General features: G+C 37.5%; 2 protein-coding genes across 19 annotated transcripts in view; one reads left to right on the top strand and one right to left on the bottom strand.

Moving 5' to 3' along the window:
- The window catches only part of CNOT2 (CCR4-NOT transcription complex subunit 2), a 126420-nt gene extending 108296 nt beyond the window's left edge, over window positions 1–18124 (bottom strand). For 5 of the 11 annotated variants that reach the window (XM_026500038.4, XM_048218089.2, XM_026500034.4 and 2 more), the window contains exon 1: window positions 10537–10857. Coding sequence is in view for 4 of the 11 variants with exons in the window: in XM_044384590.3 (XP_044240525.1) it covers window positions 10537–10541 (5 nt within the window). In the remaining 7 variants the exon portion in view is untranslated. Of the gene's footprint in view, window positions 1–10086; window positions 10193–10536 lie in introns of those variants that run through there. The other 6 variants (XM_048218088.2, XM_026500032.4, XM_057316445.1 and 3 more) reach the window with 4 other exon arrangements.
- The window catches only part of LOC123001132 (uncharacterized), a 190542-nt gene continuing 174610 nt past the window's right edge, over window positions 10363–26294 (top strand). For 5 of the 8 annotated variants that reach the window (XR_008960770.1, XR_008960768.1, XR_008960771.1 and 2 more), the window contains exons 1-2: window positions 10681–10706; window positions 11122–11192. Coding sequence is in view for 2 of the 8 variants with exons in the window: in XM_057316448.1 (XP_057172431.1) it covers window positions 10568–10671; window positions 11122–11192 (175 nt within the window). In the remaining 6 variants the exon portion in view is untranslated. The other 3 variants (XM_057316448.1, XM_057316449.1, XM_057316446.1) reach the window with 2 other exon arrangements.

Genomic DNA, 26294 nt, shown 5'->3' on the forward strand with positions numbered 1-26294 from the left:
AAAACTGAAGTTTAGGGAGGATAAGTGAGAGAGTTAATTAAAAGTGGTAGAATGGTCATTCCCATTCAGATTGGCTAGTACCAGAGAATTTAATGACATCATGTAAAACTGAAGCACAATTTAACTCTCTTTAATAGGAGTCATAATCAGTTCCATCTTACTCAGCCAAAAATGAACTAAATAGACAATTAGGTAACTTGGGCAGCTCCAAGTCATAATGGTAAATTCATTAACTTTTGCATACTATCAAAGTACTAATTTGCTCAAACTGCATTCTTAGGGAATCAAATCAATTCTTTCTATTTAAAAACATACATTTGAGGGGTTTTTTTGCATTTTGGAATTAACAAATAATGCTAACAACGTAAAATGAGTATGTAACTGTCATATAGTATTTTGAACATACACATACACACGTATCTAAGCAATGTAAAACAAGCATTTGTAACCTAATTCAGGTTTCTGCACCATCCAAAAGTAAAGCATTCCTATGAAACCGTGCCATAAAGAGAAGCAATAATCATTAATTCGTATGGAAAAATTTCTGAGCATTCCCAGAGTCCCCCAAAACTTTTTCAGGCTTTGCTGATATCTTAGGACACTTCTTGCTAACAAATGCAAAAAAAAAAAAAAAAATCAAGAGAAAGCCAGGTGGCCTCAGACACAGTTCAAAGCTATGGAAGCTTGATGCTGAGTGTGGTTCCCGGGGAAGGGCCCCTCTTGCTGCTCAGAATACGCACTGAAAGGCTCAATGTAAAACAAACTAAATGCTTTTTTCATTTTTCACCCTTTCTCATAAAGCAAAAATCCTCTTCTTTCAGTTAGGGAAAACAGATACTAATGTAGGTAGTTCATAAAAGCAAAGTGGCATAATGGGAACTTTTCAAAAGGAGGAGATACCTGTATATGTACCATTTCCTATGAATGAATCTATCACTAACTCGTATTTTTTGGGTTATTCTCATTTATCCAAGTAATGTTAAATTTCATGACTGCAAATAATGTCAAATAACAACATTTAAATTTTGCCTGCCCGAAAATGTATGCAACAAGTCTCATCCATTAATGTAAAACTTTTAACTACCGATATTGGCTTATATGCACAACAAGTTCTCTGGAAGATAGAAACTTAAGAGTTTCAGTCATACAGTTCTTAATAAATTAAAGATCCTGCCAGTATGAATAAAATACTCAATTTTTCTAATGAAGAAAATATATTCCTTCAAGAATTTCACACCATCAAGCTCGTGATTTTAATTATATTTTGACTGTGGAATCTAAAAATCACCCCCCAGCACAATCTGATTATCACTAGCAGTGCTTAAAAACAAAATTGAGGGGCGCCTGGGTGGCACAGCAGTTAAGCGTCTGCCTTCGGCTCAGGGCGTGATCCCGGCGTTATGGGATCGAGCCCCACATCAGGCTCCTCCGCTATGAGCCTGCTTCTTCCTCTCCCACTCCTCCTGCTTGTGTTCCCTCTCTCGCTGGCTGTCTCTATCTCTGTCAAATAAATAAATAAAATCTTTAAAAAAAATAATAAAAAACAAAAAATAAAAACAAAATTGATTAATTATTCCTCATCATGTAAAAAAGTGTCCCACACTATGGCAAGTTCATTCCTTCAGCCAACTTCTCATAAGGTCCCAGAACTCCATTAGAACTACAGCAGATTACTTTACAATTCTCCAAATCCTACATGATTCTCCCAAGCTCAGGCTTGGTGTATATGCAATGCTGATCATGTGCCCTCCCCCACCTAGTGAACTCCAATTCACCCTCCAAAACCCAATTCAAATATCTCCTCCTTGAAAACTCATTAACTCCCTCAAACAAGGTTGCTCTACTCTAAGATATATCCACAGCATACGCCACAAAAAGTGAACTTCAAGAATTATTCAGTCACACCTATAACAGTGCATGGCAGTGTACTGAACCGTACAAGGAAACCTGATTAAACATGAAAATCATTACTAATTAATTTCTAAGGAAAATCTACTATGACCAACTTTGCAAAACTAAAAACTCTTAAAGCATTTGATTATTCTATGCGAATACAAAAAGTTTAAAATTTACTCTCCTTTATAATCTTCCACTAATACAGGCAGACTCCCAAATCTATCTGATACAGAAAACATCATGGCCTCTTAGTAAAAAATAATCCCTCCTCCCTAGAGCTTTCTATAAAAGTTATTATAAATTACTGGATCCACCACAGTATTTTCAACAGTTGAAAGACAAGGATTGTCTTAATCATCTCTTTTTCCCTTTAGAATTTACCCCTATTTATGCTGAAAGCACTGAGTAACTGTTGATGAAATTTCTTGTTATCACATGCAAAATTTAACCCCATCTCAGGGCCCTCTTTCTGTCTGGGAAACCATTCTCCCAGATTTTTGTATGGCTTTCTCTTCCTTCAGTTTCTGCTCCAATGCTACCTCCAGAGAAAGGCCTTCCCTCATCACCCTACTTAAAATGGTTTCCTTCTTTCATCCCTAATCAATTGCTATACCCTTATCCTTCTTTATTCTCTTCATCACAATTACTATCTGAAATTATTTACTTGTTTATTTTCTGTCTCCCTCTCTAAGATGTAAGCTCCATGAAGGCAGAGACTTTTCTTGTTCACCATCATATATACCCAGCACTACAGTAATGTCTAGACGAGAATAAACACTCAAATTATTAAAGAGTTTATGTGAAAATACTTATAATTCTAACATTCAATCACTTGAGCCTGAAATTTAAACTTGAACAATTTCTACCCAAATGTTACTCAAAAACAAGTAAATTCTATGAATTCTGTATCTGCAAGGAGACGAAAAAGTCTTGACTTTCTAAAACCACAGAATTTTAGGGTGGAAGTGACCACAGCGATCAAGTCCAGTGGTTTTCAAACTATGCTCTGAAACACCTAAAGAGCAGGTAGAGGTCAGATTCACTGAAGTGCTGAACTACAACTGTTTTATACATATACATCTATTTTAGGATGTGTGACACACACACACACGCACATACACACAGAATACCAACGTACATTTTACATCAAATTTAAACACTTTGGAGACTGCACTCTGCGGCCAGGGTAAACAGTTCTGCCATGGATCTCAAAGTTCGCTTGACAGGTCTATGAATACATCCACAATTTCTCCTAAGTGGGCATTAGAAAGGTTATAGCTCTACTTTTTTTCTAATCTAAGGCCAGACATGCTCACTCATATTATAAAAACTACACCCCTAAAGCACTATTTTGTGCACTAGTAAATCAAGGCAAAGCTCAAGGCATATCTGCTCAGCACATGCTGTCCTTCCAAAGTAACTGTGCAATAAGTTTATAAAATGTGGCATCAATGTGATGTAATATTACTACCTATTCTTATTATAACACAGTATTATTTAAAGTTCTGGCATTTCTTAATAAATACGTTTACAATATTTAAAAATGTGAACTCTTGGGGCGCCTGGGTGGCGCAGTCGTTAAAGCGTCTGCCTTCGGCTCAGGGCGTGATCCTGGCGATCCGGGATCGAGTCCCACATCAGGCTCTTCCGCTGTGAGCCTGCTTCTTCCTCTCCCACTCCCCCTGCTGTGTTCCCTCTCTCGCTGGCTGTCTCTCTGTCACATAAATAAATAAAATCTTAAAAAAAAAAATAAATAAATAAAATAAAAAAAAAATAAAAATGTGAACTCTTGTATTTTGCCAGAGTCAACCTCCAAACAAAAAATGTCCTGCTACTTCTCTTTCAAAAAGTCTGTATTAATTATCCTGAATCTGCAAGATGACCAATTAAAAACAAAAACCTCCCACTTATACCTCCTTAATCTGATCAGGATAGAGTAGCATTAGCGTAGCATTAAATTGAGAAATATATTAGATGCTGAGTCCAATCTAAGAATAAAATGGTCTTTATAATTCCCAATTACTAATTTTATTTACTTTTATTTTTTAAAAAGATATATTTATGTATTTGTCAGAGTGAGAAAGAGAGAGAGAGGAAGAGTATGAGAGTGCGCACGCAGGTGAGCACAAGCAGGGGGAGCCTCCGGCAGGCAGAGGGAGAAGCAGGCTCCTCGCTGAGCTAGGAGCCCAACACAGGACTCGATCCCAGGACCCTGGGATCATGACCTGAGCTGAACGCAGACACTTAACCGACTGAGCCACCCAGGTGTCCCACCAATTACTAAATTTAATAATAATCAAAGCAGCTTGATTGTTCTATCTCTATGTTAATGTTAAAATATAAACTTACTTAAAAAGTGAACATCAAAATGACAACCATGTAAAGTTGAGATAATGGGGGCACCTGGCTGGCTCAACTGAAAGAGCACGCAACTCTTGATCCCAGGGTTGTGAGTTTAAGCCCCATATTAGGTGTAGAGATTATTTTAAATAAATAAGTAAATAAATAAACTTAAAATTGAAATGATGCATATGAAAGTGCTTTGCAAGCTGTAAACCCTTTTTTAAAATATTAAGTAGTAAAATTAAGCAAAAGGAATCAGGTCTTTTGAATGACATTAATTATTGAATACTGTTATGATATCACTCTCTAAAAACTCTTACAACAGTAAATTAAACACAAAATTTGTATGAAGGATAAGCATAATTTACAATGTAAAAAGGAACACAAAAACACATTCCTGCCAAATATGACACAAAACCAAATGTTCCTCTCCCAAACACACTGTACTACATAATCAATCATTACATTTTGTCAAGATGCTGATACAAAATGGAGTTGTTTCAACATCCAAACATATAAATGGTAAAATGGCATATCGATATGTTCAAAAAAAAGCAAGTCTACTCATTGTTACCTAAATTGCCAGGACACATAATTTTCTCTTGCTTATTTTATCATTCCTTGGCTAAATAAAAAATTACTAAATGTGGTTCTCATCTATTTTCATATAAGGAAAGACATTTCAATTCAGTAAAAGCAGAGAAAGGATTGGTGTCCTGAGTACTGGATCAAATTATCTTTTTAAAAAATATACCCTCTTTCTGTATCTTTAGTCTTCAATCATTAAAAAGTCTCTGACAAATATATAAGCAAATGAAACATAAAAAAAGATTTCTAAAAACTTAAGTAAAATGTTAGCATCTCCACTAAATGCAATTCAGGAAGCGTCATTTACTCTGATTTCTACCTCTCAAAAAATGGACACAAAACTGCTGTACAATCTCTAATTCAAACCCTTAAAGGGCAGATGTTTCTCAGAATTTGAATTTTTCAGGTTTTAAAAAGATGAAATAGTGTATATATCATTTATAACCTAATAGCTCCCAGAGTGGCCTAGGCAGCACCAATAATCAAATACATTAACATTTCTGCAGCAGGATGTTGGAAAATCAGATAGACCAATAAAGACTATGGCTAGTTTTACCAATTTCAGTTGGAATTATCCACCATGCTTGCAAAAAAAAAAAAAAAAATCAGTTTCAGGGCTTTTTAGGCTTTAAACTACCAATAAAGATATATTAAGTCATCTTAACTAATTTTCATAAGGAGAATGGTATTTGAACTGGAGAACTAAGCACTCAACCATTAGGAGTAAAAAGGTGAACAAAAAAAACACAAACAATCTAACTTCAAAAGTCCAAATCCAATAGGAGCTCGTGGTTAAGCAATGGCAAATATATATTACTGTGTAAATAAAAATACAGATCTTCCTCAACTTATGATGGGGTCATATCCGGATAAACCCGTCATAAACTGAAAATATTGTTATGTTGAAAATGCATTTAATATTCCTAACCTACTGAACATGACGGTAGCTTAACCTAGCCTAAGTTAAATGTGCTCAGAACACGGACATTAGCTTATAGCTGGACAAAATGCCACAAAGCCTCTTTTATAATAAAGTATTGAAAATCTCATGTTATTTATTGAATATTATACTGAAACGGAAAAACAGAATGGCTGTATGGGGACAGAATGATTTTAGGTGTATTGGTTGTTTACCCTCGTGACAGCATGGCTGACTAGGAGCTGAATGGCTGCCTCTGCCCAGTATCACGAGAGTATTGTACAGCATATTGCTAGCCCAGGGGGAAAAAAAAATCAAAATTTGAAGTACTGTTTCTACTGAAAGAGTACCACGTTTGAACCGTCATAATGTCAAAAAATCGTAAAATTAATTAACCGTCATAAGTCTGGGACTGTCTGTACCAAATATCTCCGTCAACCAGTGACCTTAGCCATACAAAATACAGCAAGAAATACAGACTTAAACACTCCACCAGAGGCACTTTATACTAATATCCTTCCCTTTCCTACACTTACTCTACATACATTTCTCTAAGAAGCTGGTATTCTAGCTTCCTCTAGGTAATTAATTAGATGCAAAATTATAAGAAAAAATTCAAGGAAGCAAAAGAATACAAGGTGGACCTTTTTTCCCATCCCCTTTTCCAGTCTGTTGTTTCAGGTCTATGGACTGGGAAACAGCACTCTGAAAGCATGGAGTCAGAAGACGATCTGGCCCCAGTTCAGTTTACTGCGTATTTATTGATAACCTACTGAGTACTATGTACTATAGAAGGTACTAGAAATGTAAACATAAAAAAACAAAGTCCTACCTTTTAGGTAGGAAGGTACTTACAGTCACTGGAGGTTATTGGCAGATAGGGATGGACAGTAAATTATAATGCAGCATGACATATTTAATTATAGAAGTTTGAAGACTAAAAGCAGTACAACAGAAGGATCTGGGGACTCAGGAAAGGTTTCATTTAAAAAGTGACACCAGAGTAGAGTTTTGAAGAGTAAGAAGTTTGTCAAACAATAGAGAAGTGGTAGTAAAAGTACTCCCACCCACCCACACAAAAACATATGCATGAAAGCAAAAAAAAAAAAAAAGGAAAACTTTCCGGGTAGCAAATATGTCCCAAATATCTAGCTATATCTAAATAGACTTAGACCCCAAATAAGCATATACAAAATATTAAAGTGTATCCAGAAAAGGTAAATTTTTTCTCCTATATAAATTCTTTTATATTTCCATATTATGTAAGCTATGAGATGTTACCAAAAAACAAATACTATAAACCATTTTATTATTTCATAATGCAGCATACCCCCAAATGATATGTCAAGACATGTGCATCTGCATCTCAGAGAATAAGCTGTTAGACAAACACAATAGGGAATTCTTTTTACAGGTCATCCCTAAAGTATAGACAAAGTAAATAAAGGAACAAGCCATATCAGCATGGCCTGTCATAGAGAGGAGTTTTAAGAATTTACAAGAAAGGATGCCAAACAGAAAAACTAAAGCAACAAGAAAAAATATACATAGTATTTAAATTGAAGATGAAGAGGTTCAATGAAAAAAACCAAGGTAAAGGTTATAATTTTAAAACCTGAAAACCCTAATGTCCATTCTATTTCTTTTCAAAGACAGACTTTCTGTAACAGACATCAATTTTATAGCTCTTTCAAAATACCTAGTGAAAGTCACAATGTTAAGTATCACAGGTAGATATTATCCTTAGTAAGGCAGAATAAGCACCTGTATCCTCAACCAGAATGATTCCTATCACAGCACTAGATCCCTTGATATCAATATTGTATGTAATTATATTCAAAAATTACAGTGCAACTCAGATTAACTCTGTCTGTAAAACTGCCCTACCTGGTACCTTGGTTTCTTTTGCTTCTTTGTATTACAAAATCCACCAGAGGTCTAGGTAACAAACAAAATCTTACTTAGTAGTATCTTTTCCTAAGACTGTATCACTATTTGCATAAGCTGTCCTCACTGCCTATTCAAGTAAACACACAGAAAGTTTGCTTTTAAATATGTAATAATAGAACAAACTTTGTAAGTTAAAAATTTCAACATAATTTAAAAATACTATTTATCACTGCTTTTAAGGAGCAAAAAACGAACTTATTTTTACAGTCTATTAATGTCTACTCATTATTTCATAGATATAGATGTGAAGCATGCCTCTACTTCCTATAGTATCAGAAAATCTTATGAAGCAAATTTGTCACTGAACAGGGCAAAATTATAACTTCCCACGGGTTGTGAAAAATTCGCTAAGAGTCTTTTAAGATACAAGTACCTTCAATACCATTATCTACCGAAGAGATAAGAACCAGAACAACTAGGTTAGAAGCACTTCTAATGAAATCTACTCATAAATCTGAAGTACTTATTTTCTTATGAACAAAGAGAAATTTCAGGTTATAACTAAGTTAAAGTATCTCTGAAAAATCAAAAAGTAAATTAAACATCCAAAATTATTAAGTAAAAATACAGGTAATTAGTTCTCTTGAAGAGGAATATCATTCTGAGTTTTATCTTCATGATCAAGTACCTCTCAAACGAAGGGGATATAAATACACTCTTATATTTTGCCCTAATTTTTCCACCACATAAATTTACTTTAAAACGGAAGTATTACAGAAAGTGAAAATTTTTTAAAGGCTGTATTTGTTGCTTGGTTAAGCATACAGGCAATTCTCATTCCCCAAGAGTATCAGATTAGGTTACAGATATCTCTATACAGTATACTTAGAATAAAGGGGTTCTGCTTGCATTAATTTGTTTTTATTGATGCAACATTAATTAGGATGCAAAAAGTGTGAAAGTTTCTCAATTCCTGTCTAAATTACAAAGTATGCACCGAAGTCACTGCAATTCACTGCCCTTAGGAAAAAATGAGAAAAGTACCTTTTTAAAATTAAGACCCTTACAAAATCAAAAAAGTGGAACAGTTTTGTCTGTTACATATATAGTTATTTTTCTTTAGATTTATTATCACAAAAGAACTACAAACTAAAGAGGAGTTCAACATACAAGGCTTACTAAAGATCCTGGTCCATTAAGCAGTATTTCAATGAAAATATCTGAATGTAGACATCTCACCATTTCAGTGCAGACATTTTAACCATTTCAGGCCACTGTGATTCTGAATCAACCCTTTCAATCTGGGATAAAGTTATCTTCCAAAATTGAAAAAGATTATGTGCTCACTGATGTTTAAGAAATAACTGCTATCAAATATACTAACAATTCAACTTACACTCAGTATGTAAACAGACACTTTGAAATTTCTATTCAATACCCCATACTTTATTTCCACTTACGCTATTTCAAAAGGCAAATCAAAAGTTACACTTAACGATTCTAGGTCTAGAAATTCCTAACACCAAGCATGACAGGAAATGTGTTCAACTCTGAACTCGAATAAATTCAGGTACAGCCTCCCTCATGAACAGATTTTAACTCAGTACTTTCTACCATTTCGCCAAGAACGTAAGTGTTGATATCAATGTACTTAATTACTAGAATAGGTCCAGAAGATTAAGAAAGGTGTAAGATTCTCCGACCAAGAGTTCTATGAAAATGAAACAGAATGTGTTGTATTTGGTCTTCTGGATGTTAAAAAGTGAAGGCCTCTCTTAGGATTCAAAGGAAGTTCCGAGAGGGTGGTACCCGTATGTAAGACTTTGTGGCGGTAATACCATACCCATAGAGGCTGGAATAAATGCAAATTCTAAAACTTTGGAAGTGCTTTTATAAAAGAAAACTAGAATCCTCATTCGCTGAGGACTAACAGTTAACAAGAGTCAGAGGCTTTCTCTCCTAGATTGACAACAGCTTCAACTAAAAACTAGGAGGACCTTTCAATCCCACTCATTTCTTCCGTGAAACTTTTTAAGTTAGACCCAAGACAGCACAAGGTGGAGAGGCCCCGGCGGAAGTAGAAACCTAGGACTGGCAACTTCACAAACAGAAGCGTCTCAGGTTCCTCCGCCGCCCCAGGACTATCCCGTCTCAGTCTCTATCACTCCACGCAAGCTTCACACTCCTGGTGCCGTGGCAGAGAAAGCATTACAGCTGCATTCCTCCTCATCCCATCAACCATACCCTTTGGCATCCTAGGGCCTGGGGGCTCCTGAGGCCCGTTAGCCAGTCCCCAGTCCGTCTCCCCCGCCCCCCGCCATCTATTACACACACACACACACACACACACACACACGCAAATCGCAGGTGATGTGGGTGTACTGAGAAAATGTGAACAGCCAGAGACCGCGGCAGCTGCTGGGAACGCGGCAGCCCCGTCTAAAGCGGACCTGGGCTCCTCGGCCACCGCTGCTGCCGCCTTCTCTTCTTCCCCAGGAAGCAGCGCGGCGGCGGCGGCTCCTCCGCGGTGGCGGGAGCCCGGCGGAGCAGAGTCTAGGGGAAGCCTCAGCTCCCGCCGAAGGGACCAGGCCTAGGATCCAGGGCTGCCGCTGCAGCCACCCAAGTACAGCGACGCTTTACGTCCCGTCCACCACCCTCCCCATACACACCCCCTCCCTCCTCCACCGCCGCCACCCCCCCTCCCCGCCCGCTCCGCTCTCCCTCTCTCGATTGGAGCCGAGACAAAAGCAACGGGAAGCGGCGGGCCAGGACGCTGCCCGCGGACCCCGGGCGCGGCCGGACCGGCCCCGAGGCATTCCCCAGCCTTGAGGGGGCCCCGAATCCGCCGCCCCCGCCGCGCGCCCCGCTGCCAGACTTCCGAAAATTTGCCAAAAACTCACCGCATGAATTTTCTTGTCCCGCGGATCCAAGATGGCGACGTATCCACCGCGGAGGCTGCTGGGAGCAAGACCTTTACCCTCTGACCCCCGCCGTGACCCCCGTCGTTCCGGCTTCACTCAAGGCTGCGGCGGAAGGTGGGAGCGGCGATTGCCAACGGGACAGGGTTGGGGTGGGTAGACCGCTTCCCGCGCGTTCAAGAAGGGGTGGGGAGAAGCGCTTCACTCCCTCACCTTTTTCTCCGCGGCTTCCAGCATGTCTCCCACCAACTCACTGGGAGGCGCGTAGCCTCTTCGCAGCCGTTAAAACGAGCAGGGCCTCTGCGGCCGCTACAGTTCCCCTGGGGCCGGGTTGCTCTGCGCTGAGCACGGGCCTTGGGTCCGTGGCGGGCCGCGGGGTCCAGGGGCGGGGAATGGTGAGGTGGCGTCGGCCCGCCCTCCCTGGGGACGCGGAGCGTGTTTGTGTTTGTGTTCGTGTCCGACACCACGCCCCTCCCACGTCCGCCTGGAAGGGCCCCCACACCTACCCCACCCCCGACTGCCACCACCTGGAGCAAAACTGATCGCTGTCCCCTTTTCGTCCCTCAGCACCCGCAACCTCCGGTTCTTGTGCACTCACTTCCAGGGACTGGCAGCACGTCACCATCACCTCCTGAGAAGTGAGTTCCCCTCTGCTGAAACCGTTGGTATTTTCTTCTCACCACCCTTCCTTTTTTTTTTTTTTTTTCTTGGTGGGAGGGAGCTTATTGGGGAGCAAGTTTTTAAAGCACTATTGAATGAGCTTGCGCTAGCAAAGTTAGATTTGTAGCACTTTCTCTCGCTCCTACTCCCCAGTCCCCACCTAAGCTTGAGTGACCGGCTGGGCTGTGAGCAAGACCCTTTGAAATTATCGTGGCTTTGGTGGAAACCTCAGTAGAGTGAAGTCTCTGTTTTTCAGAAAAACAATTGTCACTCAAAATTAAATTTACGTTCTTTGAAATAATCTCTTTATTCGTTTGTATATCGGTAAACGCTTCCCTTTTTGTTACTATTCGAAATTTTTGGACTTAAAAAGAGTCATTGCATGTGTGTTTTGAATTGTGTAGTTTCATAAAGTGAACTGTTATTTTATTTTCTATTCGAATGATTGAACTTAGTGTGAAGTACAAGCCATTTGGAGTAAATAAAATTTCTACTTCTTTTGTTGGTTTCTTTTATACAATCACCTTTTCCTCCAAAACTCACTGTAACCCAGTTTTAAATTTATCATTGAAGGGCAGAGGGCATCTGTCAGTCTTAAATAACAAGAAAAATAAACATATGATAAAACGAAAGGTGACTTTGTTATGTTTACAGAATGCAAGGTATTTTTACATATTAGTAAATGTTGTGTGAATTAATTTAATCTCCGAATGGTGCTGATGTAGCCGGTAGAAAATGTTTTGCCCGATTATTCATTTCATTAAATATTCTGCTTCACTCTTTTTTACTTCAGGAAAATTCGAGGAGGAACAACACCTCTGTATGTGCTTTCCTACCCTACCCCTAACAGTTCCTTCCTGCCTCTTCAGCATTCTCTTCTACTTTGTAAGATGGTGTGTTAAAACACTGAATATGCCTCTAAGTATATGTAATCCAGCTTCATTCTGTTCTTCCCCTTCTGGTTGCTTCCTTTCTATTTCTGTCATGTACCAACCTCTTTCTGGTCTGTAGCAGAGACTGTTAGTTGTCGCTAAAATTTCTCCATTTTTTTAATACTAATAGACATGGACACATGACTGTCCAGAATAAAGACTGTTTTCCAACCTCCCTGTAGCCATGTGGTAGTTCTGGCCAGTGAGATATAAGCAGATATGTCATGTGACACTCCTTTAATACCATCCTTAAGAGACAGTTGGTGCACACTTTCAGTCCTTCGTTTCTTATCCTCTTAATATCATGAACCCTGGAATATGGATGTGATGGCCTGGAACTCTGTCAGTTTGGACTCTAGGCAAAATCTAAAACTGGTGGAAACCTGGATCCTTGAGCCCCTTGTGGAGCACCATACCAGTCCTACACACTCTTTACTTTCAGATTTTGATGTGAGGGAAAAGTAAACTTCTATCTTATTAAAGGCACTATTTAGGGTCTTTTGTTCTCAACTGAATTTAATCTTAACTGGGACTCCATCTCAGGACCTTTGCACTTGCTTTTTTTTTTTTTTTTTTCCTGCCTGGGATGTACTTTCTCTATGTCTATATGGCTAACTCATTCTCATCCTTCAGGTCTTAACTCAGAAATCATCTCTGACAGGCCTTCTCTGGCCGCCATACATAAAGTAGCTCCTTTTCCCACTTACTCTGTTTTTTAATAGCAGTTGTAATTTATCATTATTTTTATTGTTTATTATCTGTTTCCCTTCATCCTACTAAAAATTTAAGTTCCACAAGAGCAGGGAGTAGATTTGTTTTGCTCACTGCATTATTCTCCACACATAGTAGACATTAGGTAAGTCATGTTAAATAAATGAGGCAATTAATAAATAAACCAATGAATGAATGAAGTAGATTCTTATCCAAGATTAGGTAATCTTTTTTTTCTTTTTAAATATCTTGAAAAGTTTCCTTCACATTATGTGTAAAATCTAAGCTAGGAAGCAGCTAGGAAAAATAGGGCTAAACTAATGGAATATGCTAGCTTCCAACCTAATGAAGACGTATACTTTTCTTCTGGGAAATTGATAAGGCCATTACATGAAAAACAGCTTAATTGGTGAGGCATACTGACAGATCATAAGAGTGGTCAATATCATATCTGGGGCAGAAATTCCCACTCCGTAGCGGTCTGATTTATTATGTAACTTACTGGACCTCAGATTCTTCATCTAAACTGTAGGTAAGAGAAGTGCCTAGGTGGCTTGGTTGGGCGTCCAATTCTTGATTTCAGTTCAGGTCATGATCTCAGGATTGTGAGATCGAGCCCTGTGTTGGGAATCCATGCTCAGTGGGGAGTCTGCTTGAATTTCTCTCCCCCTACCCCTCCTCCCACTCACACACACACTCTCTCTCTCAATAAAATGAGTAAATCTTGAAAAAATAAAAGTAAAATGTAGGTAAGAATCTTAAGCTTTGAACAGTAATATAAAAGTTTAATAGTCTGGCTTATGAGTGATATAATGTGTTATACATTAATTTGGTCTTCAGGTGTTATTTTGACAAGTAATTATGTCTTGATAATACTGGCAAGGATTCAGAGAAACAGGGCTTCTTAAGTGTCTGAGAATATAAATCCCCACACTTCTAGAGTGCAGTTCGACAGTATGTATCAGAAGCCTTGAGCATGTGCATTTGACCGTACAATTCCTCTTCTAGAAATGTATCACAAGGAAATAAGAATATGTGTAACAATTTGATTGCAAGAGTATTCACTATTGCATTGTTTATGAGGATATTGGTTAAATAAGTTAAGCTACATACATAGAACAGTATTCAGCCATTAAAGATGATGTGGAGGAGGGTCACCTGGGTGGCTCAGTCTGGAGAGTATTTGACTTGATCTTAGGGTCGTGAGTTAGACTCCCATGTTGGATATAGAGATTACTTAAATAAAACTTCAAAAAAAATGAAGAAAATTTCACTGACATGATATATTGAATGCGAAGAGAGAATTTAAAATGTAGACTTAACCCTCGAATAATGCAGGGGATGAGGCGCCTAACCTCCTCCCCTGCATAGTCGAAAACTGAAGCATACTATTGACCAGATGCCTTACTGATAATATAAACAGTCAGTTAACACATGTGCTGTATGTTATATGCTTTGTGTATTGTATTATAACAAACTAGAGAAAAAATATTAAGAAAATCATAAGGAAAATACATTTACAGTATTGTACTGTATTTGTTGAAAAAAATCTATGTATAAGTGGACCCATATAGTTCAAACCTGTGTTCTTCAAGGGTCGACTGTAATTCCAGTTTTGTGAAAATTTGTAAGTCTCCCAAAGATCTAACATGATATGCACAAAGGGTTAATTCAGCCTTGCAGAAGTATTTTCATTTACAGCTATTTTTATTTCATTATTTCTATTTAATAGTTTTTTAATTTCCATAGAATAAAAATTGTGTATAATTCTAATTAAAAGGCCACTTCTCTCTTTATAGAAACAAGTCGATAATTTGGGTAATAATATCACATACTCATTTGCCGAGCCTGATCTTTATTCTTCTGTCCTATCCCCACAAATAATTACCAATTCTTGTGTATTATACCTTCTAATTAAGATATAGTAATAGCAGCAACCGATGTAGCAAACACTTAAGATTCACTACGTGCCAGGCACTGTTGTAAGCATTTTACCTATATTAACTCCTGAAATCCTTGCAACTACTTTATGTGCTAGGAACTGCTAAAATCTGTAGTACAGCCTAATTCTCTGTTAGATCGGGGGGAAAAAAAAGAGGACTGGTGTGTCAGGGATAATTTCACCAAGTGGCTGTTTAAATTCCATGTTGAATGGTTAGATGTGGATGAAAGGAAGGGACATTTTCAGTGAGGGCAATAACATGAGCAAAGACAGATTGTATTTGCTAGGGCCACCATACAAAGTACCACAGACTGCGTGGCTTAAACAACAAATTCATTTCCTCACAGTTGTGGGAGCTAGAAGTCTGAGACAGTTGGTTTTTCCCCAAGGGCCTCTGTCTTTGGCTTGTAGATGGCTCTGTTCATAAGTTTACATGGTATTCTCCCTATATGTGAGTTTGTTTCCAGATTTCCCCTTCTTGTAAGAACACCAGTCATATTGGATTAGGATATACTCATATGACTTCATTTAACATTAATTACCTTTTTTAAGCTCCTGTCAAAATACAATCACATTCTGAGTTACTGGGAATTAGTACCGTATAAATTTTTGGGGAACACAGAACAATTTGGGCCAGCTTAGAAGCAGAAGTGAGCATGGGCCAGAAACTAGAACCAGAAACTAGAGTAAGGTAAGCAGAAGGAAGCTAGTGGAATTTATGTAGAATAAGGTGGCAGATTTTGGAGTGTTTTAAAATGCAGAATGTAGAAATGTTGATAGATGGCTTTTAATAAGTCACTTCTAATCAATCCATTCCCAAGGTTTAGTCAGTACCAAAAAGGAAAAAAAAAAAAAAAGTTAAATAGAGGCACTTGCATGGCGCAGTCGGTTGGGCATCTGACTCGGTTTTGGCTCGGGTCGTGATCTCGGGGTCATGGGATCATGGGATACAGCCCCACACTGGGCTCCGTGCTTAGCGCAGAGTCTGTTTAGTTTCTCTCTCTGCCCTTCCCCACTGTGTGTACAAGCGGGTGTGCGTGCTCTCTCTCTCTCTCTCTCTCTCTCTAACAAATCTTTAAAAAGTAGAATCATTTGTAGTATATTTTTTATCTTACCCACTTTTATCACCTAACATCACCACTGTCATCTTGCAAAGATAATTACTTTAAATTATTTATAAATCATGTCTAAATTAACGTGATATAGGGGCGCCTGGGTGGCTCAGTCAGTTAAGTGTCTGGCTTTGGCTCAGGTCATGATCCCAGGGTCCTGGGGTCGAACGTCGAGTTGGGCTCCCTGTTAAGTGGGGAGCCCGCTTCTCTCTCTCTCTCTGCCTGCTGCTCCCCCTGCTTGTGCTCTCCCTCTTTCTCTACCTCTCTGTCAAATAAATAAATCTTCAACAAAAAATAACGTGATGTAATTTTTTCCCATTCAAATCACTGTTATACAATAAACGTTTTTTCCCCACATCATGCAAAAGAATCAACAAAATACTTTTTACTTTCTTACTCAACTACATCAGTTGTTGAATGTTTAAATGCATGGTTAAGCTGTTTTTTTAATAATGCCAATTACTCTATGTATGAATTATAAAGTAGCTTTCACTTAAAAAAGTAAACTCCCCCAAAAGTTTCAAGATTCAATGAATAAAACACATGTAATGAGCCAATACATTTTTTCTGGCCGTGAAAAATTAACTGAAATCTGTTTAAAAGAGAAACAGGGATTAAGTACTGAAATGATAGCAGAAATGAAATTAATATATATACATACACACAATAGGTTGATGAAAGAATTATCTGTGCTTTTTAAATAGTGATGGATTTAGCGATAGCCATTCAAATGCTGAATGTTAACCTGTTTTGTAACTGAGGAACTTGAAGTGAAAATACGTTCAGTATAAAAGAAAATGAAGATTATGAAGACACTGAAACAATAAAGACTATGAAATATATAGATCCCAAGAAAACCTCGGTCCTGGGAGAAGCAATCTAAATCGCCCCCCCGCCCCCACTTCAACTGATTCCGTCCTATTCAGTAATCTTGCTCTCAGGAACTGTTTTATGTTTAACCTAAAATTTTTACATTGCTTTTTTGTTTTTGGATTTTATTTTTATTCCTTGAAACAGCCCACACTGCGAATTGTTCATGGATGAGAACTTAGCAGATTTTTTTTTCTACAAAACTATGGTATAAACTTGCTCAGTTTTCTATCTTGCTAATAAATGTTATACCACGGAGTTTGTAAAAGAAACCCTTTAAGGACTAAATGTGTAGAGCATGCTGCAAAGTACAAGAAGTAAACAAAAAATGAGTATATAAACCTACATCTGGACCACCACAGTACTGAGTGCTGGCAAAATCATAACACCGGAAAAGTTTTTTTAGAGAGGTGCAGTTCAGGGGCACCTGGCCGGTTCAGTCAGTGGAACATGTGACGCTTGATCCCCAGGTTGTAAGTTCAAGCCCCATGTTGGGTGTAGAGATTACTTAAAAATTAAATTTAAAAAATATATATTTCATTCCTGAAAGGGTTAAGTAGAAACCTTAATATACTATTGCCTCTAACCATCCATCACACGTTACAGTGCTTGAAAACATTCAAAAGTCTGGCACAAAAAATTATACACATTCAGTATACATGAGAAACAGTAGTTTTTTAAATCAAAAGTAAGTAACTTGGTTAATAATTGAGAAACATTTTGTTTCATAAGGGAACTCTCTGTCAGTTACCTGGTTAAATATGAACAGTTAATTTAGTTCTCTAAAACTGCATTGGAAATTTTCTGTGAGTACCTATGATACCAGTTACATTTAAAGATTTATTTTAGAGAACGAGCAGGAGGGGCAAGGGGAGAGGTAGAGAGAATCTCAAGCAGACTGCCTGCTGAGCACAGACCGCAATGCCAGGCCTCATATCATGACCCTGAGATCACAACCTATGCCCAAACCCAAGAGTCAGTTGCTCAACCGACCGGGCCACCCAGGCACCCCCATACCAGTTTCATTCAAACAAAATGGTTGTCACAAGTCTGTTCAGTAAGAGGAATAAATAGTTCACTAATTAATACATACACCAGGATGCCTTAAGTTGCCAGGGTTTAGGAGAGCTCAGCAACAAGTTAAATATACTAGTGTTCAACTCTGAAACCTTTCAAAATACAAAGGGAATAAAGCCTTTAGCTCACCTTCCCAGTGTGTGACAAATTCAGTAGAACTAATGAAAATGAAGTTATTGGATCATCAACTCAGCTTCTGTGCATATTTTTTAAAATCTCATAAAATAGAGCATAAGATCTAAAAATTAAAAAAAAAAAAAACAGGAAAAAAATAGAACAGGGGTGCCTGTGTGGCTCAGTCTGTTAAGCATCTGCCTTTGGCTCAGGTCATGATCTCGGGGTCCTGGGATCGAGCCCCATGTTGGGCTCCTCACTCAGCGAGAAGTCTCCTTCTTCTGCCCTTCCCCCTACTCATGTGTTCTCCCTCTCTCTCTCAAATAAATAAATAAAATCTTTTCATAAAAAAAAATAGAACTTACTGTACTTGAAGCATTTACCATTCTAAAATGAGTCATGATCTCAGGTACATGAGATAGAGCCCCGAATGGGGCTCTGTGCTCAGTGCGGAGTCTCTTTATCTCTCTCCCCCCCACCGCTCCTCGATGTGTGTGTGCTTGCACATACATGCTCTCTCTCTCTCAAATAACTAAACAAAATCTTTAAAATGAGTCATTGTGATGGTAAATGACCAGCATCTCTAATAATGCCATAATTTGGGAGGGGGATATGTTCCATTGTACGTATTCTTTTTAAGATCACTTATTAAGATATTCTGTACAGATATTACTGTTTATTTATAAAAACATTTTATACTAGAGAATCAAACTTAAGCATTTTGTGAGACCTCATTATGACGTCCACAGTGACTATCTCAAACACAAATTTATCTTCAACCTGTTACCTCTACATTTCATGCAATATTTGATACTTAAAAATACCAAAATGACAATGAAAATAAAGGAATTTGGACAGTCCCTTAGGGTTTATTATATAAGAATTTCTCCTATAATTGTGTTTCGAAAGTTTTGCATTATTTTCATGGCATTTTCTGAACTCCGTAAATTTTCTGTATCCTTGTAGAATTGTTTTCCAGATACAAACATAAAAGGATGCTTTTAATGTGACCGGTTTTGAGGATAATAGAATAAATGCTTCCTCATCTGAATATATTGTTCTGTTCTGACTTGGTATCCGTTTATTATTCATTATTCAAATGTGATTGAATCTCAGGTATGTGCCACATACTGTGTTTTATTGTCATGTAATTCTCAAACTATGTGATGTAGGTATAGTAGTATAATTTCCTCCATTTTCTTGTATGCCACAGGTATGTAGCAGATCTTCTCCAATTTAAATTTGTAAGCCATATTTTGCCCTTCAAATATCCTTATCCTTATATTGAATTTCTGTTTATTATTCATCACGTTTGCAATGGATCACAGCAACATTAAAGCTGCTTAGTATTTTGACCCAAACATTAAAGATGTTATTACCCTCCAGTGCTTTTGTGGATTACTATCTGTAAAAATAGGTAGCGTACAAGGAAAAACCAAATAAATAAGGTAACCAGTGGGAAGAATATAAGATTCTTAGAAACTAGAAATAGCTGCAACAAACCAATCAGCACAAGAAAACCTCAAACAGTAATTAGAGATAAAATAGGAGGTCAATATTGGCCTGATAATAATTATAGCTACACTTAATTTGGCATCTACTAAACTGCAAGCACCATAATTACATTATTTCACTAAGCTGCATAACATGAGGTAGTTAGTATTCACACTGTACAGATGAGGAAATGGAGGCTCTAAGAAAGGTTGCATTTGATTATACAGATTATTTCCACCTTCACAGCCTGTTCTCTCTTTAAAAAAAAAATGTAGTTTATAATAGTATGTATTTTATATGTATATGTGTGTGTATGTCTATAAGTATATATTATATATATAATAAATATATATAAATATATATATATACACACACTTTTTTTTTAAGTGGGAAAGAGCCCACAGATTTCATAAAATTCTCTAAGTGCTCCCTAGTGAAAAGCTCTTTTTTTTTTTTAAAGATTTTATTTATTTATTTGACAGAGATAGAGTTAGCCAGCTAGAGAGGGAACACAAGCAGGGGGAGTGGGAGAGGAAGAAGCAGGCTCGTAGGGGAGGAGCCTGATGTGGGGCTCGATTCCATAACGCTGGGATCACGCCCTGAGCCGAAGGCAGACGCTTAACCGCTTAACCGCTGTGCCACCCAGGCGCCCCTCCCTAGTGAAAAACTCTTAAGAACCACTAAAATTCACTGTTAGGTGGGCAGCTGGGTGACTCAATCAATTGAGCCTTCAACTCTTGATTACAGCTCAGGTCTTGATCTCAAGCCCCACACTGGGCTCCACGCTGAGCCTACTAGATAGATAGGTAGATAGATAGATAGATAGATAGATAGATAGATAGATAGATAGATATAAAACCACTTCTAAATTAAAGTCAGACTTAAAAACTTCACTGTGGGTTCAGTGCATTTATTATGAGAAAGAAACTCTAAGATAGTTTGGCTGAATCAACAAATGAATAAATATGGAGAACCCGCATAGATAATTAAAATTCTGGTTCAACTAACAATTACTGAGTTCCTATTATGCGCCAGCCATACGGATTATATAGTACTGTTGCTCAATCTTGAATGATGCAGGAACACCTTAAAAGAATTTTTGTGTATTCCCAATATGATAATTTACTTTTATTATAAAGTTACCCTAACATGTGCTATATGAACATAGAAAACTTGGTGTAAATCTGTGCTGATAGCTCTTTTTTAACTTTTAAACCAGAAATAATAGAAATTAAACTAAAATATTTGAAATTAATAACATTAATTTTAATGTAACAGAAAAAAAACAATATTGTTTTGCTGAGCCTAAATCATCACTGCAAGTCATTAGAAATTAATACAGCACACATTTGTTTTAATTTGGAATACCTATATTACTATGTGATAATTCAATTTTCCCACCAGTTTTCTCTGTTACATTTTTTTTATTTTTTAAAAGATTTTATTTATTTATTCGACAGAGATAGAGACAGCCAGTGAGAGAGGGAACACAAGCAGGGGGAGTGGGAGAGGAAGAAGCAGGCTCCTAGCGGAGGAGCCTGATGTGGGGCTCGATCCCATAATGCCAGGATCACGCCCTGAGCCGAAGGCAGACGCTTAACCGCTCTGCCACCCAGGCGCCCCACGTTTTTTTTTTTTTCTTAATCTTCGTTCCAGAACCAAGCAGTCTCAGTATTTGACCTTTATCTGGCATGTATGCATCATTCATTTGTTTGTTTTTATTCTTTATTATAGCCCAGGGCAATTTAAGTTTTATAACTTGGCTCTAACTCAGTTATAAACACAGAAACCTGGCATTCAAATCAGGTGAAAGTATATATAATGGTCTTCCCTGTGATCTAAAGTATAGTTATATTTTTGCATTATTTTTGAAGTGAGATTTCAAAACTTAAGGTTTTTGATGAGAAATCACAAATATTCAAGAATATATTACTGAATCATCGAGGATTTGAGAAGCAAAGGTTAAGAGCTTGGGGTTTTAGAATAGTTCAGAGCTCGAATTTTATCCTACTAAAACACATGCAAGCTGAGGTCCCTTGGACAAGATGCTTAACCTCTCCAAGCCTCAGTTTTGGTTTACCTGAAAATTGTATCTAGAAATATTACCATGCCTTTCAGGGTTGTTAAAATTTTTATGAGATGATCTTTGTAAATCTTAGTATAATGTAGAAAGAAGCAAACAATTATAAAATAGTAGTTGCTGTAATGATATTTTTATGTGATATACTACATGTAATCTAAGAATTTTAAATAGGGAAGCTAATTATTAAGGCAGCATCTGAAAGGGGAAAATGCAAAAAAATGATAGATAATATATACAGCCATTTTAAAAAAGGACAACAGACATAAATGTGCTAGCTGGCTGTTACATGTTTTCTGTTGAGAAATAAAAGTAGGTAAGGTAGGAATTGAAACATATTCTTAAATTATTACATTTCATAGCACCAAGTACTGATTATGTTATACTTTGCTACTGTAAGAATAATTTTTTAAATAGTGGGGTTTTCAAAATAAACATATTAGCTAATCTTTCAGTTTCTGTGATGATATCCTTTCTACAATTACTAACAGGCTTTTAAAAGGCCGATGACTTTTTAGAGACATTGTTTACAAGAAGATAGTTATCAAGTATTTACAGTAATTTTCAAGTAACTTTGTATGAAGTTACTTCATATAACTCTATATGAAGTAGCTAGAACTTATAATCAGTCAGTTAAGGTGTTTTAAGGCTGCCTGGGGAGGTGCCTGTCTGGCTCAGTTGGTGGAGCTTGCAACTCTTAATCTCCAGGTTGTGAGTTTGCCCATGTTGGGTGGAGAGATTCCTTAAAAATAAAAATCTTAAAAAAAAATAAAAATAAATAAAAGACTGCTTAGAATAGAGGCATACACCATATGTCACAAAACACTTGTATTTCATCAATGTAAGTTTAGTTCCTGCTAGCTTCTAGATTTTAAAAGTTGCGCCATCTGCTAAACCTTTGACTGGTGATGATGGTGATCTTTGAAAAATATTATCTCCGTACCTTCTCTTTTCCTTTTAATGAAACAGCCTACAATTAGAAAATCAGTCTTCATAAGCATAACCCACAGAAGTGGGCATAGAATAGTTAAATGGCAAAACCCAAATAAACAGCCAATTATTCATTTACAAGTTCAGCAGCTGCTACTAAGGAGATATTTGATAGTGTAGCATAAAAAGAAATCATAACACATAAGACTTCTAAATAGGAGAGAAGACCTTTTCTGGTAGCCTCATCCCAAAAGCTAGTTTTTCCTGCTAAAAGCCAAGGAATCTTTTTTCTCTTTTTCTTTTTTTCTTTGTTGTTGTCGTTGTTGTTTTTAACTCTTACTATAGTAGCAGAGGAGGGAGAAAAAGCCTCTATTTTGAATGAACCAATAACAGACATCTTAGTAGACTTCTTTAAGTTGAAGAACTTTAAGTTGAAGAAGCATAGATTTATGTAGTTCCTTGTGGACACAAAAATTACTAAGAGGAAAAAGAAGAAAGGGAGGGAGGATCCAAACTGGGTTCCTCAGACTAGTTTCATGAGAGACTGGTAAGTACTCTGTGAAAAAAAAAGGATTCTACTGTAAATTAAGCATAGGGAATGCTGAGTTAAACCAAGTAAAAGAAGTTTCATTAATGCAACATTTGTTGGAATTTTTAACATGCTAATACATGTGTCTCAAAGTGCCTTAGTTGATTTTAAAACTTAATGCCTCACAAAACCATGAACTATCTAACTACATTTAAGAAAATACTTGAATGGCTTCAATTTTGAATTCCTGTAGACAGAGATTGAGGATTCTCCACCATCAACTTTGTTATAAGGAACTGGCATGGGATATGAACTGGATATTGCAGTTGTTTTGAAGAGGACCAAATAAGAACTATTTCTCTTACCACTTAAGTCTAAGGTTTACCAATATATTAAGCAAGGACTGAGTGACATTTAAAATCACAACAATACTATAGTTATAGCTGAATATTTATAGATAAATTACAACAATGTTCCCCATTGTAGGTTAAAATAACTTTAAAAAACCCCACAGTATTAACTGAGTGCCACAACCAGCCTATCACCACCACTACCACTCCTATCTACTCTTAGTCAAAAAAAAAAAAAAAAAAGAGAGAGAGAGAAAGGATAGCTGTTGGAGAAAGTGTTTATGGACAAGCTGTTCCCAACATGTAGTTGGGGTGAAGAGTGCTTGAAGAGAGTCACTTCTAAAGATTGGATTTCTAAAATGGGGGGAGACACATATCTTTTCTCTGTTGGACATTTGCTTAGCCTCAGGACTTTCTCATCTAGAGTGCTGGAGGAGAAAGAGGATTTGAACCATGATAGACTGAGAGGCCAGCAGGACAGCAGGGAAGTAGCTCTATGCCCATCCTTTAGTGTGGCAAGAATAATAAAGTTTCCTGTGGGTGGTACAAATCCCAGGAAAGGCTTAAACCATTTTGTCAGTATGAGGGCCGACTACAGCAAGAGGGAACCATTGCAGCAAGAATGAAAGTGGTCCAGTAAGCTGGAACACAGCTTTTCGACACTGTCACATAGACGTTACCAATATCCAGTCAATGAAGATTGCATTCTTACCCAGTCAAGTAAGGAAACATTTGCCCTTTCTTCTTTCAAGTAAGGAAGCCTTTGCCCTTTCCTTTGTCCCTTCTCTTTGCCATAAACAAGGGCACTATATATAGAAGAGGAAGGAAAAACAGGTGTCTGAAAGCCAGATATTCCCCGACTCCCTCCAAGTCACTAGAGCTTTACCTGTGTTGGGGTTGGTGGGTAGGTGGAAGAATGAGAGAAGAGTTTTTTTTTTTTAAGACTTTTTTTATTTATTTATGTGACAGAGAGACAGCCAGCGAGAGAGGGAACACAAGCAGGGGGAGTGGGAGAGGAAGAAGCAGGCTCCCAGCGGAGGAGCCCGATGTGGGACTCGATCCCGGAACGCCGGGATCACGCCCTGAGCCGAAGGCAGATGCTTAACAACTGCGCTACCCAGGCGCCCCGAGAGAAGAGTTTTGAATTGAGCTAGAGGTTGAAGCTTTCAAGTTAACAAGACTGATTCTTTAATCTTAGATTGTTAAGTTTTAATAAAGTGGCTGAAAATCATAGGGTATATATGTATGGTATCACTAAAGGAGCCACCCCTCTGAAAAAAAGGAAGTTCTACCTAGTATTTTTGGGGATAGTTATTGAAAATAAGAAGGACATTTCTTATTTATTCTCTTAAGAGTTTGAAGCATTTTAAGTATTTGAAGACAAATACTTAAAAACATTTATGCTTGGGGCACCTGGGTGGCTCAGTCAGTTGGGCATCTGCCTTCAGCTCAGGTCATGATCCTGGGATGGAGCCCTCCCTCCGGCTCCCTGCTCAGTAGGGAGTCTGCTTTTCCCTCTTCCTCTCTCTCTCTCTCTCTCTCTCTCAAATAAGTAAATAAAATCTTTAAAAAAATTATGCTTAAGTTTTATAAAAAATGTGATTTCTCTAATTCTTCATCAATCTCTTTTGTGAACTTTATACATTTCTGAGATTTGAAACATCCTTACAAGTATTTTAGAGGTGTATCCATAACTGACAGTTTGGGTGAAGATTCTGGGGTCCAGACAGCAAAGTACGCAACACCCTTTACAGAATGTAGTTTTTAAAGTCCTGCTCCTTTTTACATTTGCCATCCATTACAAAGACAGGCAGCTATGTCATTCAATTCTGCTATTGTCACCCAGCCCAGATTTTAAACCAAAAAGTAGGATTAAAGAGCAAAGGGGTCTAAACTATCTCTTTGCTTTTTACACTGGCCTTGTTTAAGTTTATAAGTCAAACGAAATTTCACAGAATTTTAGATCAGTGTGTTTACTTCAAATTCAATAAAATTGATAGTTTCGCCCAGAAAAGAGCAAAGAATAAACCTAAAACTTTTATTTAATATGATTTTAGATTTAGGGGCACCTGGGTGACTCAGTCAGTTAGGTGTTTGCCTTCAGCTCAGGTCATGATCCTGGGATCCTAGGATCAAGCCCCACATTGGGCTTCCTGCTCAGCAGGGAGTCTGCTTCTGCCCTTTCCCCTGTTCCTGCCCTCTCTCTCTATCTCTGTCTCAAATAAATAAATAAAATCTTTAATATGATTTAAGATTTAATCTTCCAGCTCAGAAGTGAATTCATTGATATTTGATGGAATAATATGTAGCATATATATACCTGTTCAAATCTTTTAACCATCTCACTCAATATGGTATGAAGCATGAAGAATTATTCTTTGTTTATTTGTTTATTAGTGAGAGACTAATACAATACAAGTGATTGCTTAGCAACTTCAGATCTGGGGACAAACAATTGGATCATTCTCATATGAAGAACAAGATGAGGGCATGCAAATTCCCAGTGCATTCATGCTGACAAATATTTACTATGTGCCAGGCACTGATCCAAACACAGGGAAATAGAGCAGTAAGGAAGGTAGATAAGTTCCTTGTTTTCCTGGAGATAGACAATAAACAAATATTTATCATTATATTATGGAATGATAAGAATTATGGGGGAAATAAAACAAGATAAGGGCTGGAGAGTGACAATGGGGTATGGTGCTCTTTTAGATAAGGTTGTCAGTGAAGACTTCCCTAAGAAGGTAACTTTTGAGCAAGTGATCTGCAGGAAATGAGGTTGCACAAGTTCGTTTGATAAACCAGTGATTTTGGTGTCAGCTCTGTTAGCTATGAATTTGCTATCCCTTAAAGACAGGTGGGTAGATAGGTAGGTAGGTAGGTAAGTAGATAGATAGATAGATAGATAGATAGATAGATAGATAGATATAGACATA

Source organism: Ursus arctos, unplaced genomic scaffold, assembly GCF_023065955.2.
Source record: "Ursus arctos isolate Adak ecotype North America unplaced genomic scaffold, UrsArc2.0 scaffold_21, whole genome shotgun sequence".
NCBI lineage: Eukaryota > Metazoa > Chordata > Mammalia > Carnivora > Ursidae > Ursus > Ursus arctos.